This window comes from Amphiura filiformis, chromosome 5 (genome assembly GCF_039555335.1).
Source record: "Amphiura filiformis chromosome 5, Afil_fr2py, whole genome shotgun sequence".
Taxonomy (NCBI): domain Eukaryota; kingdom Metazoa; phylum Echinodermata; class Ophiuroidea; order Amphilepidida; family Amphiuridae; genus Amphiura; species Amphiura filiformis.
In genome coordinates this window covers 65,373,917-65,395,882 of record NC_092632.1, presented here as the reverse complement: position 1 = coordinate 65,395,882, position 21,966 = coordinate 65,373,917, and the positions used below count along the sequence as shown (strand labels likewise).

Here is a 21,966-nt window from a genome sequence, read left to right as displayed (position 1 = left end):
TACCCAGCATAGCAACGTACCACATTTTCACTGATTTTGAGGCCAATTCTTGACCGTTTTCAACCAAATAAAGTTTAAACACGTTCCCGTATATTCATCGATCTCCCGTATGAATTTGGCGACATTTGGATCGAAACTGACGGAGCCTTTATAGCATACATAGATAGATAGATACATACAACATTTCCCTATTTATAGTAAGACTAGCGGGACACCCGCGCTACGCGCGGGTCCCCGCTAGGGGAGTAAATGGGAGCGTTCACTAAAACGGGAGGAATTACTGAACAGGTAGAATCATTGAAAAGGTAAATTTCATTTATCTGAGTCCGACCCTCGTTAAGCCAAGTTTCCATTTTAGCTTCTTTCTTTCTTTTTAGTTTCTTCTACATGGGCCAATTTTGTTCCATTTTTAAAAACATTTTGCTGCTAAGCTTGCAAATTTCCGTTACCATGTTTTTATTTACTCAATCCGTTCCCATTATTTTCTAAATCTGTCCTTTCTTACATTTCCTGTTGACTTCATTTTTTATTTGCTGCTTAGCTTGTGATTTCCCGTTTTCATGTTATTTATTTAGTTCTGTCCTCAGTTTAATAGCTTTTTTTATTTAAATCATCTAATTTTATATTAGATTTTATTATTCTTTCCTTCTTTAGCCTATTTTATTCCCGTTTTCATTTTCTTACTGTGACTAACTATAGGCTAACCCACATACTCGTAGGCCTACCTGTTTGTCCTCATTTTGTTTTCTTTTTTAATTACAGTAGGCCTACCTCTTCATGTTGTTTGTACTTTTTAACACACATCTTTTCCCCGTATTTATTACGCCTCGGTCGTTCACCCTATTATCATTCATTGCGCGACTCTGCGTCGTTTACGCGCGACATGGCGTAGTGCTGCGTTACCCGCGCGCTATCGCTGCGCTACGCGAGCGGCTTGAGCATTAGATACGCCCGTACGACGCGCACGGGCTAGCTTGACAACTGACTCCCTTTTTGTTTACCCAGCATAGCAACGTACCACATTTTCACTGATTTTGAGGCCAATTCTTGACCGTTTTCAACCAAATAAAGTTTAAACACGTTCCCGTATATTCATCGATCTCCCGTATGAATTTGGCGACATTTGGATCGAAACTGGCGGAGCCTTTATAGGCATACATAGATACATACATAGATACATAGATACATACAACATTTCCCTATTTATAGTAAGACTAGCGGGATACCCGCGCTTCGCGCGGGTCCCCGCTAGATGGGAGCGTTCACTATAAGAGGAATAATTACTGAACAGGTAGAATCATTGAAAAGGTACATTTTATTTATCTGTTCACCCGTTATCATAATCCCGTGACCCGTCCATATACCTTTTTGTCCTTTATTTTTCCTTCTTTCCGTATTATCATGTCCACTGGTCTCTGGCTCGCTAGTCGCGTGGCTCTGCGCCGTTTACGCGCCCATTGGCGTAGTGCGCATTACGCACGAGGCGCCGACGCGCTGCCGGCCAGCTGCAGTGACGCGTATGCTGACAACCGATTTTCATAACAAAAACCCGTTTTTACCCATATTTTCACTGTTTTTGCAGCCAATTCTTGACCGTTTTCAACCAAATAAAGTTTAAACACGTTCCCGTATATTCATCGATCTCCCGTATGAATTTGGCGACATTTGGATCGAAACTGACGGAGCCTTTATAGGCATACATAGATAGATACATAGATACATAGATACATACAACATTTCCCTATTTATAGTAAGATTATATTTGCACACACGTAGCTGTTGCCGCTATTGTCAATTTTATTATTGTTCTTTTCCCTGTGTCTTCGCCTGGCTATTGTGGGTGATGTTATCGCTCCCACATTGTCCTTGTTATGCTAACACTGATGTAATATTAAGCAACCATTCCCCTATTCCTTGTTTTAATCAGTATCAGGATGTCGCTTACCTATTATGTCAGCAGATATAGGCAGCCATGCACTAGGAGTGGCACCCCCGTTATTATTGGCCGAGACGGAGACTTGATAGAGCTTCCATCGTGACAGACCCACTAATGTATGCGAAAGTTGTAATAGGTCCGTAACTGTGTGGCTTGACGTAATTGCCGACTCCTGTTCTCGCCACATCAACGTGTAGTTGGTATTTGTCCATTCCAAGAATCAACAGGTGGTGCCTATTGTTATTCAAATTATAAATAAAATTCAGTCATATTCAGCGGTATTTTAAAGGGGCATTTCGTGATCCACAGCCTCATCCCCCACTTTTCAAAAAAAAAGTTGAGATTTTTATATCACTGGAAACCTCTGGCTACATAATGTTTATGTACAAAATATTTCTTGCAGATTAATTCGTTTTGCAAAGATATCGTGAAATTTGAATTTCGTTCTGGTGCACCAGAACGAAATTACAACGCATTGTCTATGGAGCAGTGTAATACACATAATCATGCATATTATTCGCAAACGCAAAATCGGAATCAACTGAAATTTTGGGAATAGGCTTTTTTCGTGGATATGTACTGAAAAATGTCATAAAAAGAGGATGCTAGGATCACGAAATCCTCCTTTAAAATGACGCTACATCAGTTTGCTTTGAAACCGAGGAATATCTGGTGCGCAGCCTCGAACGGTACTTCAAGGTCCATACAAAATGCTTAGCTTTTTCACTAAACTAAATGGATTAATAAAACTTATAATGTGACTTTTATTGAGGTGGAAAATGGTTTGCAATTTAGAGCGAAATACAATAATCCGCCATGTAACACCGGCATACATTTTGAGACAATAGTTATAGAGTATGACTCAACAATATCAATAAACGCATTGAAATATAAACAAATTAAAAAAAAACCCAGACGACTTTTTTGTCAGGATATTAACCCCCTGAGCACTACTTGCCGATTTAACATTGCCTCTGATTGGTCAATTACATGATATCTTCATTTTAATCACCAATCAGAATGGAGTTTTGCAAATAATTCACCCAAGCTTTTTGCGTGGTGAAATTATTCTAGCAATGTTGCTGATTGGTCCAATTGATAATGAAAACTTCTTTGTGACCAATAGGCAGGTAGTTCTCATTGAGTTAAGTTTGGAAAGTAATAAATCATTCCCAATGTAACTGTAAGGCAATGTCATAAAAACGCTTGCTATGATGTAAAGTATGTATGTATGCTTACCTTCCATTTAATAGTTATGTTTCTTATGTTAGGTTGTGCACAGTTGGGTTCACTTATTCTGCCAAGAAAAATATCTGGACCGTAACTTGGACCTGTTGAAAAACAGTAAATTTGACATAATTTATTATTATTGGCTATTATTATTGCTATTTGCAGAAAGTTGAATGAATTGTTTCAGTAAAACTGATTTTATGAAACAAAATGTTTTTATGTTCACCGCAAATTGGTATTCTGTGTCCAACACAATTACAACGACGAAGAACGTCGTTTAATTATTATGATCGAAATAGTAGTCGAACACGTACGCGATGTTCACAACAGTCATTTAATTTAATTATTAATTGAATAGCAAAATTATTACACATGGGGGAGGGGGAATTTCAAATTTGTAATATGTTATCAAAAACAACATTTTGAAAGTATTTGACGACGGAAAAAAATATTCAACGACGGAAACGTGTAAAATATAATCACAAAGTTCAACAAAATACACAATTTTGCTGCACAGCAGTCTCATGTTGTTTCGCCTTTGCATTTAAATGTATAGGAAGACCACCTGCTATGTAGAAGGTCACTTCGAGACGTACCGTCTACAAGCTGTTATGGCAGCACGGAGGTGGTCACGTGCGTATTTATAAAAACGTATTTATAATAGTCAAAGCACACTGTCCATCGTCATTATACACATTAAAACCGAACGATAATATGCTCCAAACTTGGAATATAGGCTACGGTACATTTACTATAAACACGTTAAATGATTTCACTTAAAATGACGTATAATGATTAAGCCATCAAGTTTTACCCTGTCATCTACTTACTCTCCATGGTTCAAACTGATATCACATTATTTTAATCATAGAAAGTTCACGCTATTTGGTCAATTATTCACATTTCATTTAGCGACACTGATGGCTTCCCGCGACCAACTCATCCAAAACTAATAGTCGTTATTACATCCACTGCACCGAAAAGACATTTATTAAACATTATTATTATTCAGTAAATTGGACTTTTTGAAAAGTCATATGAATTAGATAAAAGTTGAGAAACAGACCATTATCATAAATAATCGGTTACTTGTTGTGGAATGGTAAGCTCTTGTTCCAAATTTATTGACCTGTCTAAGATTAGGGACCGTTCACAAACACTTGTAAGGGGGGCCTGATGCAAAAAAAAATTATCGCAAACATTTTTGGAGCCCCCCCCCCCCTTTACAGACCTCGAAAATTTCAGGGCCCCCCTTTTGACATGAAAATTATCGGTCAACCCCATAGAAAAGCATATAAACTCAATTTTCCCAGAAAAATTGTGGCCATTTTTTTCAGGCCCCCCCTTAGGAGGGTCAACATTTTTCAGGCCCCCCCTTTTTTTGCATCAGGCCCCCCTTACAAATGTTTGTGAACGGTCCCTTATCTTGACCTGACCAAGATTAGGGAGCACGTGTGGCCGAGTGGATAAGACGCCCGACTCGTAATCCATAGGTTGCGAGTTCGAGCCCCGCTCGTGCCAACGTGTTGTGTCCTTGGGCAAGGCACTTTATCCACATTGCCTACTGGGGGATGGGGTTGGGTTGGATTGGATGTTTGTATAGTTGTTTGTTTCAATGTTGCAATATTGGCGCTGATTAAGCTGCTGTCTGCAAATTGCATTGAATCTGTTTAGGTGTGTTTAATGTACAATTCTAGCAATTTGACCTGCGGGTCACCATCTAGAGTTTGAAATAAAACCTTCCTTTTTTCTTATCTTGACCTGACCATGATTATCTTGACTTGACTATGGGTATCTTGCCCTGTCCACATTACTTGATATATTCTACAGTTTACCAGACTTTGAACAAAAGAAATACAATGGATAATGTGGAACAAAAGAAGAGGGCTAGATAATAGGCCCCCTATGCAGGAACGATTTCTTGCAAAATGGACCGATACTGTTTGCAACTTCATTACTCCTGAGCAGTGCTCGGCTATACTGTAATACATTTTGTGAGGGTGTGTGTAATTATATTAGCTTATATTAATTCTCTATTGTATTGTGCTTTTTACTATAATGACATTTATCTCATCCCAATTAAAGCCATGATGTGTGATTTGCTTTACAGCGACGCCCTCAATTTTACTCATATTTCTACTTTTTGCATAATTATAATGCCCAGTGGTGCACTAAAATACCACGTAAAAGACTAAGCCTGAAGTGCTTTAATAACAGTAAAATTTAACTTTTTATATTAAAACCGGTGCTGCGTGCAAAACCACATACCTCTGCAAAATATGATATTTTGCATATGCAAAATTACATACTTTCCAAAAGTATGTAGTTTTGCATATGCAAAATTACATACTTTCCAAAAGTATGTAGTTTTGCATATGCAAAACTACATACTTCGGCAAAATATGTAGTTTTGCATATGCAAAATATCATACTTTACGGTCACTATGAAAAAATACAAGTTTTGCTGGGAAACCCCGTGCAGTTCGTGTTTGTGAATAAGGGCGCATGTCACAATTGGTAACTTATATTTTAAAAGGCAAAATATAGCGGACTGTGTATGTAGCAAATGAATTAGCAATATCTGTATATCTGTCTCCACAATCCTAAAGTATTAGGCTACATATAATAATATAAATTATTCTTTGAAAGTAGAGAATATTAGAACAGTGACCGTATGGATCCATTCTGCCCCTAAAGCGGCCGATACCGAACAACACATAGGGCCTACACGGCCTTGACCTGCCGCTGTCTAAATTCTGAGGGATTTGCATGCTGGTCAGGTAGAAGATAAATAACAGAGTGACCTTCAGCTTCTCCGTGTTTGGTCAGACCTACCGTATAGGCGTAGGCTGCATGGGGTGTATCCTGCATAAACTTTAGTGTTCTTGGTCAAACCTGAGACTAGTGTACCTCAGGTTCAAACACATGTTTCACACTTAAGTGTACGCTGCATGACTGTATGTTTCTGTTTTCAGGGATGATTATCCTAATGTCTAATAAATGATGAGGGACATTAATTTGGTGGCATGCACCCTTACAACACACATCGCGCGGTGTTTCTTTATGCAAAATAAAAGTTATGCAAAACATCATACTTTGTTAGTATGTAGATATGAATGCTATACCGGGTCGACCTCCACTACGTGGATGTCAGCTTATGTGTACACACGTCGAGCGCGATGCTCTGTGCAGTATTACATGTTACGATCGGCGAGCGTAGTACACGCATTTATAGGCGCTGTAATGTAATGAAACCGCAATTTTCTTCGTTATACATGTACCTCATTTGTTTGGCTCGAAATTAAAAGGGGATAATGTGATCAGTAAAAACAAACATTTAAATAGGAATCTAATCTTTATGCAAATCACACATTATTGCTTTAATTAATAACATACGCTCATCTCTTTGTATTAACGATACTTAATTATAGATGTTTCTACATCAATGACCAAAGTGGACATGCATCATTATAAAACTACACTTTAAACGATAATAATGATCATAGATGTGTGGTGCTTTGGCTTTATCACTAGGATCCACAACATGCTCATCTATCAGGGGCACAGTTCTTTAACCCCAATACATTTGTACATTCATTGAATGACCTTTGAAAATTTGGGTACTAAAACTCATACTCTGCAACTTGAGGTCAAATTTTGCACTATGATTGTTTGATTGAGGTTATTGAACTATGTCATTGGGATGAGGCTGTTGTGGTCCATAGTGTATCTCCTGGTCACTTTGTGTTGCACGGTAATGAACTTATTAACAAAGTACCATATGACCTTTTTTTAAATCGTGACCTTTTAGAAAATGTCAGACCTTTTCTGATTTCCATCGGGAATCGACTGGATTAATTCAAATCTGGTCTAAATATTGTATTTAGTGTAGTGCACTGAGTATCCCAGCAAACACAACACGTTTTCGACATCATTCGCAAAAGGTTATAAAAGGTTGTCAGAAAACCTTTAAATGTCGGGTTATATAAAGGGTATATATTAAGAGTATAAAACGTTTTCATAACCTTAAAAAACATTTTTTGATAATCTACTGCTCAGCAAACAAAAATGTTTTACAGAAAACGTTTAAATGTCGGGTTATATAAAGGGTATGAAAACGTTTTAATAACATTCCAAAAACATTCTTGAATACTTGATACAAAACATTCTAAACAGAATGTTATTTTGAGGTTGAAAAAAAATGTTTTGCGAAAACTGTTTGCCCAAAATATTTTCAACAACGTTTTAAAAACGTTTTCAAGACCTTTATATAACCCGACATTTAAATGTTATTAAAAGGGTTTGAAAAACATTTTAAGAACATTTCTGTGTTTGCTGGGTTCAAATATTTTAACATAATGTTATTTAAGTATTGACACAATATTTGGCAAAAATGTTTGCAAAAATAGTTTACAATAACATTTTTGAAAACATTTAAAAATATTGTTGTAGTGTGTTTTCATACAAAACGTTTTAAAACGTTATCATGACCTTTATATAACCCGACATTTTAATGTTATTAAAACGTTTTTACCTAAACCAAAAGCCAAAATATAACTTATTTAAAATGTTTTTAAAACGTTTTTGTGTTTGCTGGGATTCTACGTACCTAAATTCACTAGACCTAAATAAGGATTATTTGCACTGGTTGACACTATTTCAACATGTACCGTATACAGCTTACAATGTCATTTAACAGTTTGACTGTTATTGTTATATATTGTGTTTTACCTATACACTCCCACACATCTACACCCCCCAACAAATACCTTCACATCCCGATATAAACATATTAAAAATGTATCGTAATGGTTAATTGTTTCAAGCAAACAATCATGTAAATTATGTTAAATCTAGACTTTCCTTGTTCCGGACCACCTCACACAAACATCACACACAATTTGCACTTTTGTACACTTAAAGGGGAATTTCGTGATCCACAGCTTCACCCCCCCACAAAAAAAAAAAAAAAAGTTGAGATTTTTATATCACTGGAAACCTCTGGCTACATAATGTTTATGTACAAAATATTTCTTGCAGATTAATTCGTTTTGCAAAGATATCGTGAAATTTGAATTTCGTTCTGGTGCACCAGAACGAAATTACAACGCATTGTCTATGGAGCAGTGTAATACACATAATCATGCATAACTCGCAAATGCAAAATCGGAATCAACTGAAATTTTGGGAATAGGCTTTTTTCGTGGATATGTACTGAAAAATGTCATAAAAAGAGGATGCTAGGATCACGAAATATTCCTTTAAAGGTGGAAATAATTACCTGTATGATACACCCCAGACACACCCTACACACCCCATACTCTCCACACACCCCCCCACCCGTTCACGCACCCCATTCATATTGTACTTATGGTTAACGCAAACAACTGAGCCATCAATGTAGACTTTCCTGTTTCTGGACTTCCTCACAAAAACAGTCCATACAGTACTTTTACTTTCGTGTAATTAAGAGTGAAAATAATCAGGTGTATTGATACACCCATACGACACTAACCGCACAGAAACATCCCCCGCACCCACCCCCACCCCCACATGCGAACCATTTTCATGATTTACCCAATTTTAAATAGATCGCGTAAAAAGATAAGAGTCAGTTTAAAATCCTTTTAGTTGATATAATGAAAAGATGCCTTTTATACCAGTAGAGACGCATTTACTTGGTACAAATAGCAATCCCAAGTTTATGATGTAACAAAATGTAAAATAATATTCCTTAAATACATGTGTCCTTCGGTATATGCTTGTGACTTCAACAACAAAAATAATTGTAATTATTTAACAAATTCATTTAACATACTCACTCTTCTGTTTCGTCGTGAAAGTACTGGTAGCCACATCGGGACTGTACTTCATACCATACATGGTGTCATATGTAGTGAATACTCGAAGTTCGTACGAGGTATCTGGACGTAGGTCGGTCAAGTGTGTCATATCTATACTTGAGGCTAGAGATTTTTCCTGCAATATTGATGGTAAATGTGAATTTTTAAAAATAATACTCTCTCCAAGTTATGTGCCTAATGTCGTTAAGGTTTTCTGTTCGGACCCACTTTTCTGCCTGACATGTTCTTATTGTGTTAGTCGGGCTGCGCAGATTTACATCTTTATATTGTTTTTTAATGTGCATGTATATTGTGCAATATTTCATATACTTCGCTTTATGTAAATTAAATGTCCCTATTGGTCGTCGGAGTCTGGTCGGAGTTACAACCTTTTGGTGACAGTGTGTTGACGCTGGGACTGTCTAACAACAAGCATGCCAAGCTATATAGCTCTCCTGGTCTACCTTGTTGGTGTTCTTTTGGTGGTATTGATAATATGTCATTGTTTTTTTTTAATGTGTTTTTGCCGAATTTATCAAATTAAATTAAACAAGAACATGAAGAAGGAAAACACGTAGGAACAGCAGCCGAATGTACATTTGAATGCAAAACTACGCGATATCGTCATGGTCAAATAGTTGCAACTAATGTATGTACAGTAAATGTATAAGCTTATTGCATGCTTGCCTTAATCATGTGAATGTGCACCCGTTGGATATTGGCTCATGTTCAACTACAGTTTGCGGATTTTTTTCAGGAATATAGCCTACTTCTGTGTAGTATGTATAGACACAACATGACAGCTAGATCAGGTGGTCCAATTTTGACTTGATTTATTTATTCTTCATGGTACATTAACAAGCTTGAATATGAACAAAATGCGTGGCTCCAAGCTTGACAATTAAGCTCAGCATTTGACCTTGAAAATCCTTATGATACAGACAATAAGAATTCAGTATCGGAATGTCATGTTTAATGTTTATGCATTTTGCAATGTCACTTTTAGTGAACTACTTACCAAAATCTTTGTTGTTTGCTTCCACACACTAATATTATACTTGATAGATATTTCTGTGAGTTGTTGGGTGACGACCGTATCACCAATTGGGCTAATTGGTGCCTTTAGATATGCTACTGCCTCATATGGTCCAATCTTCTCCGGTGGTAGTGTTACAGTTGGCGCACCAACAGTAGCTATAAAGTAACATAAACATCGAAATGATACTGGCATTAGCAAATCACAACCAATCATGATTTGTACCCCAAATAATATATTATGTAAACTGCCAGAAAATGATGCACAAACTTTTAATTGAAAACTGCCAATATGCGACTCATTCCTCTTGATCATGTCACACTGATGTCACATATGTGTATTCAATTTAACATCTGGACCTCAAACTTTGTATCCTAGGCAACAGACAACATTGGGCTATTCCATTTAAAATACATATTACCCTTGCGGAAGATTTGGGTAAAGTCTGCCACAGAGGGAGTATGAATTTTGAATAGAATAGACAGTTGGGTAACATCTATTTGAAATACTCAATCCAGTTAAAGCCATAATACAGGAGGAGTGTGTGTTTCAAAATGATTAACCCTGGACCATAGTTGAAAAACATACTCCCTCTGTGGAAGATATTTCCAAAATCTTCCCACAGGGGTAGGTGGATCAGAGAAGTACATTGTAGTTCACTTCAAGATAATGTGTTTTAAAAGGAAAATATAAATCACTTTTGACAACTTTATTGCAATATGCAATTACAAAATATATCACAAGAGCGCGGACAAAGTAACTATTCAAATTGACAAGAACTCCAACTCGACAAGATTACCATTTCATTTTGACAATATTTTCTTATGTCCCTCTCTGAGAAGATAAACTACTCAAACTTGATAAGTTGACAAGAATTTATTTATTCTGTAATAATTCTTTGGCGGTCAAGTTGGCTCAATCGATAAGGCATTCGACTATGGTGCGAGAGTTTGCGGGTTCGAACCCTGACGCGACGGTGCCTAGTACGCTCTCTTGGAAAAATTGCGTTAGCTTGAACGCCCCCTGGCCAAGGAACTTACTGCTAATTGTCTCGTTGTAACCCTGATCCTGGTTGCGAAGGTTATTTGTGGAATGTATTGGGTGTGCGCTCTTGTAGCTGCAAAGTCCCTGAATTGTTGTTAAATGGTTTATGTAATGATGTGGGGCCGTAGTGGTCAGCGACAACATGTTAAGTGTGCTGAGGCCTGTGGATCAACTTCTGGGCGTTGTGCCTTTGCGTAGCGCATTATAAATCACTGTTGTTGTTTTTAAATAATAAAGGAGACAATCCTTGTACCCAAGCGAGACTGACTACAATTTAGGGAAAGCGATAATATTTTGTGCCCGTCTTATTATAGTATGAATACCTTCCTCGACTCAGTACTTTACTCAGTGTTTTTACTGAATCTCTGAATGTAATTATGAGAAACATATAAAAGTATACATTTTTAGAAAGGAACTGATGCAAGGAATCCACCTAGCATAACAGAATGAGCAGTTTATGAGAAAATCTCAAAATTTGATTTTACTTGACTGACTCGAGGAAGGAATACGGACAATATGACATTTTCGTGCGAAGCGCGCAAAAAGTGTTCAATTGCAGACCAGTGCAATTGTGCAATTTTGCTCTATTTTCGCCCCCCCCCCCCCCCGACCCCCAGGAAGATGCCCATGACCAGGACGCCTATATTAATTTACTAGTCAACATTTGCATAGGAACCGAATAGTCGGAGGCAAGGTTCATTATTGATTGGAGATTATACGTATTTATTAGTAATAGACAAGTAATATATATCGTGTGTTTGCGATTTATTCCGTAATCAATAAGTATGATGAACAAACGCATTTCTGGCAGAAGCACTCACAGCGTAGTGGTATTCGATCTCGACTGTTAATCGAAAGGTTGTGGGTTCGAACCCTGGTAGAATTTTAATTGGAATAAATTTGTTTTTCTTTTGTTAAGGGATCTAAAATGAGCGTTTATTGCATTTCGACAGTATTTTTTGTGGCACATGAGAGCACCTCAGACCTATCGAATTGTATTCTAAATACGAAGCATGTCTTTCTGATATCAAATAATTTTCATTTTTTGAAAATCACAATATAATACAAATTTTATGACAAATTATAAAAATTTGATATTTTTCGAATTTTTGATATATAACAGTCCTGAAGTAAATTATATAAATCTAATGATATATTTTAGAGTGTATGTAGCAGGAGGAAAAGCCGACGGTCAATTGAAAATTTTGACCTTTCATATTGAAGATATGGATTTTTTGCCCAAAAAGACCTATTTATTTTTGGTGTTTTGGGAAAAAAAATCCATATCTTCAATACGAAATGTCAAAATTTTCAATTGATCGTCGGCTTTTCAACCCACCTACATACACTTTAAGTATAAATCATCAGATTTATAAAGTTTACTTCAAGTACTGTTAAATATCAAAAATATCAATTTTTAATGATTTGCCATAAAATGTGTATTCAATTGCGAATTTCAAAATTCAAAATTATTTGATATCAGAATGACATTCTTCGTATTCAGAATGCAATTCGATATGTCTGATGTGCTCTAATGTCCCAAAATAAATACTGTCCAAACGTTCATACCCCAGCCCTTAAGTAAGAGGTAATAATTATGACAATAAATCCGCCGTATAAAACTGAACACAGCTCAATCCAGCCGATTCTAGCCTCATATAGGCCTATAATCATGTAGACCCTAAATGTATTATGTGATGCAAATGTTGACTAGGAAAAAAATATCGCGACCAGGACTCTTTCGTGCATGTACATGTACAAGTTGTGCACAATATGACTACAGAACTTTTAGAACTCTCAAAATCAATACACGGTGTCTTCTCTTATGCTTATGCATTTACTACACATTTCAGTGTCATCGTTTTGAACTATATGTCGGGTTTTTTTAAACTTGACGTTTTATGGCCGCTGTAGCGTTGGATATCGACAGATGTATAAAACCAGTGGGGGGGAATATATGTCCTTTTTTTAAAGTGTACATGATGTAATATTTTTTGTCCTATTTTTTATTGTCATTGTCAATTTGTTATTGTCATACGATGGAGTATATATTATGTTTTATAAAAAGATACAGCTCGCTAAAAGTACACATGCACACAGGTGTATACAATGTCATAAAATTACAATCTCTGTAAAATGTTTATCAGAATTTTTTTTATTAATACCTAGCTGCAGCTCAATAAAGTACATAGCTGGTTTACTAATATCAAGTTAACCAAACGGTATTATGCTTAACAATTTACAGATCGATAAAAGTAAACATGCACACAGGTGTATGCAATGTCATAAAATTACAATCTTTGTAATATGTTTATCAGAAATGTTTTTAATACTTAGCTGCAGCTCGATAAAGTACACAGCTGGTTTACTGATATCAAGTTTAATAACCAAACGGTACTATGCTTAAAAATTTACCGCTCGTAAAAAGTAACATGCACACATAGCTGCAGCTCGATAAAGTACACAGCTGGTTTACTGATAATCAAGTTAACCAAACGGTATTATGCTTAAAAATGAGTACGCGCTCGTTTCTAACTGGAATTTCTGACAAAATCTCGTTCGCGCAGCTCTTACTTTTTGACTCTCGCCTACAGACGAAAGAGCAACAGACCGTGTACAATCAGTCCAAGTCTCAGCATCACCCGATAATGAGGGCCGATTGTTCCACGAAATGCGACAGGCCAGACTGCTACGCACTTACAGCGTATTTATACGGTCTATTGCATAATCGCGAAAACACAACGCTGTATCGCGTATACTGAAGGCACGCAACGCTGGCGTGATTGTTAGACACGTCACGATCGAATCGGCCCTCATGAATATGCGAGAACTCACATCATACAATGCACGGAGACTTTGACTGGTTGTACGCGGTCTGTTGCTCTTTCGTCTGTGCTCTCGCCCCAGTGGGTGTATTAGGCATGTTAGGGGTGGGCAACGTTTTGGCCCGTTCTACTGGGACAATTGTGCGCGGAACACGAGAAAACTTTACCTTTTAACCCCGAATCAAGGTGATTATGTTGTGTAAAGACGGGACAATTTGTAATATATTTACTCTATTTTGCCGCCAAATCATGATATACAATAATAATATCCTAGTTAATTTTTGCCGGTATAATTTAGTTCGCCTATATTTCGCATCTTCCCGAGGTTTTCACCCACGAGTGGCCGAAAAATTGGGGAGAAATTGGGGCATTGCCAGATGTGTTGTAAGGAGATACTTGCTTGAATTGTTTCTCAAAATGAATGTTTGATTGATTGCGACAAACTTGTTTTGCAGAGGATTTTCTATCTCCATCAGTCTTACTTTGTAAGGAACTTAATTTCCTAGTCATTTGTCGGGTTGAAACTTGTAAAGTATAGACATATTTTAAGCACGGATTTGTAATTCTCACTGCACGGATTTTTATTCTCACTGCACGAACGTGCCAGGAGGCACGTTAATATAGCCCCTGGTTCAGGGCTCGTGTTTTTAAAACTCCCGCCACGTCACAAGAAGGCTATATATTGAACAGTGTAGTGGTTGCATGGGGTTTACTCAAGCATATCGATATACCAGTCCTTTGCCTTTGTTGATAAACATTGAGGTCAACTCATCTACAGAACGATTAAACAAAAGAACAAACAAACAGATCACCATCTTACCATTTGTGAGCGGATTGAATGTAACATTGGCTGGAGCTCCAGTACTACCGGCTTCATCATGAGCTTGGACGCTTACTTTAAGGTCCCTAAAAACATCATCGTGTGTGTTGAAAACAGGGAAGATGTAGCAACTATGTTGTGTGATGTTGACACAAGAGGGTAATGGTAACCATCCGAACCCCAACCTGAAATGTTGGAAAGAATAAATAACATGTTGCTCAGGAATTTGGATCAGGTAGAGTATTATATTCCGTCTCCCCTACATTGCTTTAACTTTTAGGTGCCTTTCAGTATCTTTGTGCGTAGCGATATCCCCACCAAGGAATGATGCTAAATCCTTGACTCTGTCCAGAGAAGATGTAGGGGTAGTTATAATCTTGCTATGCCATAACTATTATTGATGGTCTCATTGTGTTAACAAAGATGGTATATAGATAGCTAGTTTTTGAAGACGGGCAGGAAGTACCATTTACCACGGTTGTTTGATGTGATCATTTATTAAATTTTCTAACAAAACTTAATAATAATGTTCAATTCTAGACCTGGACAATACCAACAGCTTACAGCTATCACACTAATATATGCATATATTTTTTAGTTATTTTTAACATAGATTTTTTTAAATACTATAAACTGTATGTTTGTGTTCAAATTGAGGGCGCTATTTACATATATTTTAAATCTAATTTAGCCAAATAATAGAAATTATTCATTACATTTCATGATAAAAAGTTTTTGAAAATTTCCTTGCTATCTATTACTCTTTTTCTGGTGTTTAATGCCACAATACCAGTGTCTACACCTTGTAAAGATTTTAAGATAAATAGCGCCATCAGTGTTCACCTTTTCTTAAAAATGACGTAGTTTTACATGACATCAAAAAACCGTGTTACATAGCCGTATAATATGCGTTTGAACCCACGGAATTTGACCCATATTACTTTTATGACCTCATCACTAAGCTCATGAATCAAAAGTTTGATGAATAGGAAATCCTTGCTAGAGTCCCAGTAGATCAAACTTTTTGGACGAAAATACTACAGATTCTGTCTGCATAGAATAATATTTAGGGATTCAATCATGTTTCACCGTTGTTCATCACCGTTTAACAACGATGCGGCCGCGTCGTCTGCGTGGTTTACTTCGCGAGGGCAGCTTTCGCAAGGGCAGCTTTAGCTGCCCGAGCGAAGTAAACCACGCAGACGCGCCGGACGCGAGTTGTTAAACGGTGATGAACAACGGTGAAACATGATTGAATCCCTTTCAACAACGAAAAGAAGCTAAAGATCGTATAATTCACGATTATTTCACAAGGAAATGTCAGTTAATCATTGTCACTAAGCCTTACAAAACTTCGATGATTTCTCCGTTAATATCAGCAATAAAACGGCAAAGTTTAGCCGCTACCTGAAAAATACTGAATTCAACTTGTAAGCTTGCATACGCACAAAGGTTCCAGGCATGACGAATTTTACGCGCTCTCGCGTAACGCGTAGTCTCGCTCGCGTATACGCTACAGTAAAAGTGTCGATTCATCACGGATTAACAACGGTTGGCTCCTGTACAAAGGTATAGGAGGAGTTGTTGAATAATCTTTCTACAATGATCAACTTAAACTTTAAAATCGGTGCACACCCCCTGAAGAAGAGTTCTGATTTCAGGACTTTTTGACCAGTTATGAATGCTGTAAATCCAGACATTCAAAGTGTCTAAATGCGAAAAAAAATACAGCCAAAAATAGTTCACAATCAAAATTCCAAAATTTGAGTGGCTCATTTTGGACAATTCCGTAATTTTTAAATATATTTTATTGCATTTCAAAGCTTTTTCCAGTGACATTCATTGGCAACTCGTTTTCAGGAAACAAACTTGGAAAGGCAAACATTTCTTTTATTGAAAATTTACCTCTATAAGGGGTGTGCATTTTTCTGGAATAGCCCATTGACTCTATTGAATCTATTATGGGAGCTTACAGAGGCTCCACGATATTGGAACTGACCCTTCGATTAATATAGAAAACGATGCAAACACACTTTTGTACGCGCTAAAGCCTGAAGCCTCTGTGTGCGCAAGCCGTACTACAATCTTTGCTTAACTCATTGCATGGTTGCATGCAAGAAAGTCGTAAATGCATAGTAATAACAAAGGTATTAGCACCGTCTTGCACGAACTGTTTCCTGTTCTGACATAATGCACTTACCCGAAGTAATAAACCGTATAGTAAACAGTGCCATCTTCACTTGAACTACTCGGTGGATTCCAGTGTAAAGTATAATTTAAATTTAGACAGGACACAGTGACGTTAGAAGGTTTCCCTAGCGCAGATTCATCTGAAACGAAAGAGAAAATAAATTAATGATACGACGCCGTGAATCCTGAAGAAAGAAAGAACTCGCCCACACGCTCAAGGGTATAGGAACACAAACATTAAGTGATTTGTCCATTTGCTCAGAAATTTGTTCAATTGCTGACATTAGGCGGACAGTGCCTTATAAAATCGAAGCGGGAAAACCTATGAAAAGGCCAAAATCACCGGTCATAAGCTTATATAATATTCCCAATTCCTAATCTTTCCCCTGTTTTCGATAGCGCAATAGCACCATGCCATTTGGTGCATTGGTTGCGCCAGATTACACAAGGGCATACAGGAAGGGTCACCTGTTACTACTGGTCAATACTGACTTTGACTTGTCCATATGAACACATTCTACATGCCCCGGATGCGAATCGAATAGCTGTCAAAGATCTAGTTCAAACGTGTAAAACAAAGACCACAATGCTTCCAGCACCCACCCTCTTATAAAGGCTCTGACGCAGCACAATCTTACTTAATGCCGCCGTAGAATGCATACAGATCATTTTATTATAAAATATTTTATACATCTCTATTTGCAAGGGCGTTGACAGCTTTTTCGTGTGAGGGGACAAAGCCAAATTTGTCAGTTTTTTGTCCCATTGTGGGGGACAGAGCCAAATGTTCGTCCCCATTTGTCAATGTTTGGTCCCATTTTTTAGTCATTTTAAGGACACTTTACTCTTTGTCCTCATTTTATCCCTAGAAATTTTTATTTTAATCTATATATTACAATCTTATTTATGATAATATAGTGAGCATTTGAAATTTCAATTCACTGGCATTTAAAACATGTGTCGTCCCGTCGTATTGGTCACTTTGGTAACCTTTCTATTGGCTTCCCCTGTAGCGGCCCGATTTGACCAATACAAATACCCGGGTACAAATATTAGCAGAAATATTGCAGCTAGGAATAAATATTGTTAAACTAATTATTGTTAACACTTCGGCGGCGTCGCCGGGAAAATATAATATGTGACCGTACATCACGAATGAGCCGTACAAGTCGGCAAATTGTATTCTGAGATACAGTGTAAAATGTGCATGAAGGTCGTATTCATACCTCAATTTGGTTCTATATGTATCTCATTTTTGATAGCGCCAGTCAAACACCTTTTAAACCAATCGATAATCCTATTGTTGAAGAGGATAATAAGCTTTTACCTATGTCTATAGAATTTTTAAATAGCTCTAGTCTTTGTTTGCTTTGACTAAATCCTGTTCAAGTGGTGGGTTACAAAGCATTGTATTTTGGTATGTACATTATAATAAGCAATTAACAATAAGAGGACAGACATTCCAGAATCTCGTTAACTTTGGGATGATTTAAAATGACCGCCAGTTATGACTGTTTGATATTTATTACCAGCAATGTGGAAAAAGAGACACCTGTAGAACCGAAAAAGGTACCATTTTGTTGAAGGAGCAAAGTTCAACAAACCATAACCCCGCTTCTGGATATCGTTTGAAGTCAAATGATATACTATTTTAACAGTGTTTAAAGCTTCTGATATATATTTTCTAAACACAAAGTAAAACACAATTGACCGGGGCGACTTTACGGCTCATTTGTGATGTACATATGGTTTGTTGCTTTGCTAAACAATTTACATACGAAATAATAATACACAGTAATTTATTTATAATTATCATGATTATTTTAATCATTATAACGCAGAAAAACGTTGTTTATTCTATGCATGAACTCCTTTTTGTAATACTGCTGATACTATTAACACGATCATGACGGTGAACTCATATGGCCCGCGAATCATTGACAACAAAATTAACGCTAAGGCCACTGGGCGTGCTAATGGTCGTTTTATTCATTCAACCGTAAGACAAAATTAATGACATTTTTGATGAATTCGATATAATTAGGGGTTCATTATTACAATACCATTTGGGGCATGATTGTTTTTGTCCAAGGCAGAAACCGTACATACATGTACATATGTAAGGAATAGTTCACTAGTGGACACCAGAGCTGTCACCCCGGGCTGCCATTGTCCCGTTTTATGACAAGAATCAATCAAAATAATAACAAAAAATGTATGCCTGAATCTCTTTATTTAGGTTAAACCATGACTTTCGTCATGCACATAATTGCCTTTAGACATGTTAGAACAGGACCAGCATTCTGGTCGATGCGAACCCTGGGTAGAGGCTGCTATATTCGCCAGCGAAGTGTTACGTGTAATCCGATTATCACTATGTCAACTGGATCAAGCTTTTGAGTTCTGCACCGCGATCGAAATGATCGCAACACAAAGTTTATGGCATGTACTACCAATATTCCAAAAGATGCGTGATCCAGTTAGTAAGGAGTTATGTAACCACTTCGCTGGCAAATAGTTCATGTTTTTCGTAATTGACTACTTCCCACCCGTGGCGTTTGGCTCTGCTAACTCCAATCAGGGACTCCAATTAAGCCGGAGTTAGCGAAACAAAAAACTGAAAGCGAGACCAAAGATGTAACTACATACTCCCAATTATGCAAAGTCAATTTGCCAAGGACTATCTAGCTTAGACTTGGTACAAATGTAATACAAGTAAAATAGAAGTATATTACGTTTAGCCTTTTGCTAATTTTAATCTGCATAATTAATTAGAAACTATTTCAGTTCATTTTATTTTTTCAAGAAATTAATCAAATTCAAAAATCAAATTCTTACTTTTGTTGGGGTAATAGCTTGTCATGTTGGTTTGAAATAATTTGTGTAAGAACAGCATTTTGTTTGATCGGAATACCCTGGGTAAATAAATAAATAAATAAATAAATAAATAAATAAATAAATAAATATATAAATAAATAAATAAATAAATAAATAAATAAATAAATAAATAAATAATAATGATGTGTATGTGATCATAGTCTGCTTCTGTTGATACCTGGTATTGTTTCAAATTTGTTATTGCTATATGTTTCTAAATATTGAGGCACTACGTATGACGTCAAAATACAGTAGCATCAAAATGCTTATGATATTTTCAGAACTGAATCAAAGAGTGATGAAAACAATTAATATGCTATAACCTTTCAGGTTTCAGAATATTATGTATTTTTATGCTTTCATTGTCATGAAATGAGTCAATCTGTCAAGCAACAATTTTCGTATTTAAAAACTGTTTTTTGCAAATGTATGACGAAGGACCCTATCATGTACTACATTAATGTAATTAATGGAATTTTATCAAATAAATAAATAAATAAATAAATAAATAAATAAATAAATAAATAAATAAATAAATAAATAAATAAATAAATAAATAAATAAATAAATAAATAAATAAATAAATAAATAAATAAATAAATAAATAAGTAAAGATTGATCATTTCCGATATACAACGTAATATAATTGATCATATTAATGGATAAGTTCACCTCCAGTAATTTTTGTGACATCATTTGAAACTTTTATCAATACTTTTTGTTGAAGAAACCGGTTGTCAGTACTATTTTATAGATGTATTGTGAAGTCTTCCGTGGTAATAATGACGATGTTAATGTTCTTATTAGGATGATCAGTTTTATATCATAACACTAGTAAGAATTGTCAATGTTTTTATTTACAATCACTCATATGTATCAAGTTAAAAGCGGAACGGCATTACCACATTCAACTCTTAAGAGTTCTTGGAGGACGCAGTCAATAAATGAGCAGTTAATATATCGGTTAAAAATAAGAGCAGCGCATGATTCTCTTTCAGTTCTGTTTAAATATTATTCTTGTTTTGATTTAAAATAATAGATGCGTATGTGAACAAAAACACCTGTATGTCGAGTGCGCGCGGTTGGGTAGGGGTGGGTGCTGAGACGAAAATACTTAGGTATTTTCGTCTCAGGGTGGGCGGGTGTGAGTGGGGAAGGGGTATGTGATTTGGGTCATATTAACCTGAATAACCTACAAGCAAACAATAGACAAAATGAGAAATAAGTCTAAATATTTAATTTAAAAACAAGGCTCAAATGGGTTAACTTTTGGTACCTCATGGGAGAGAAGGAAGCAACATAGGTATATGATAAGGTTTGATGCAACTTGGAAGGAAACATATGAACAAAATGTGAATTAGCTTAACTCTCTTCACGCGGGTGTCGACTGCAGACGACAAGTTTTTAAAAAAAAATCAAATTCAAAAATTTCAGTAATGTAAATGTTCATGACCATATTTGGAATAAGCATGAAAAATGCATTAAAATGAGTACAAACAAGCCTAGTATTGGTCCAGTAGTTCTTTAGATAGAAATAAACGTTCTACCGACTGAAACAATAAAATAATAATTGCTACATGATAAAGCAGGCATTATAGCAGGCAATATAGCGTCTCCTTCAATACGGACGAGGTACAAAACACACTAAGAACCAAAAGATGATACACGAGGATACCTAAAACATATAAAAACAGATCGATTTGAGCTAGGTATAACCAACTTGATGCGGGGAAGAAGACAAAAACGAAGAAGAATAAAAACTAATGCAGTATGCAAACCATGGAAATGTACATACACTGTGCAAGTAAAAATCCAAAACAACAAGGATAAGTAGGGAAAATGTAAATAAAAATACAACCGACATTTTGAGCAGATAAACTGCCCTTCTTCAAGGACAAACATAATATTACAGCAAATGATAGAAGCTAGCTATATACATAGGTAGCAAACACCAAAAATTAATACAATTACAGCAAGTAATTGAACTTAGGTAGTAGGCAAAATATCATACCCACAACTTAGGTAGCGAGCAAGATATCATAACCACTATTTGGGTAGTAAGCAAGATAATCATAACCACACATCGAACTGCAAGCAAAATATCATAACCACAACTTAGGTAGGATGCAAAATATCATAACCATAACTTGGGTAACTGGTAAAAT

General features: G+C 36.3%; 1 protein-coding gene across 2 annotated transcripts in view; it reads right to left on the bottom strand.

Moving 5' to 3' along the window:
- Positions 1–21,966, bottom strand: part of LOC140153563 (interferon alpha/beta receptor 1-like) — a 66,021-nt gene that overhangs the window by 20,660 nt on the left and 23,395 nt on the right. Inside the window, exons 2-7 of one of the 2 annotated variants that reach the window (XM_072176342.1) lie at positions 16,935–17,064; positions 14,735–14,919; positions 10,028–10,203; positions 8,989–9,145; positions 3,176–3,267; positions 1,992–2,170 (exon numbers count right to left, since the gene is read on the bottom strand). In XM_072176342.1, coding sequence (XP_072032443.1) covers positions 2,123–2,170; positions 3,176–3,267; positions 8,989–9,145; positions 10,028–10,203; positions 14,735–14,919; positions 16,935–17,064 — 788 coding nt within the window. In that variant the 3' untranslated portion in view covers positions 1,992–2,122. Of the gene's footprint in view, positions 1–1,945; positions 2,171–3,175; positions 3,268–8,988; positions 9,146–10,027; positions 10,204–14,734; positions 14,920–16,934; positions 17,065–21,966 lie in introns of those variants that run through there. The other variant, XM_072176341.1, reaches the window with a different exon arrangement.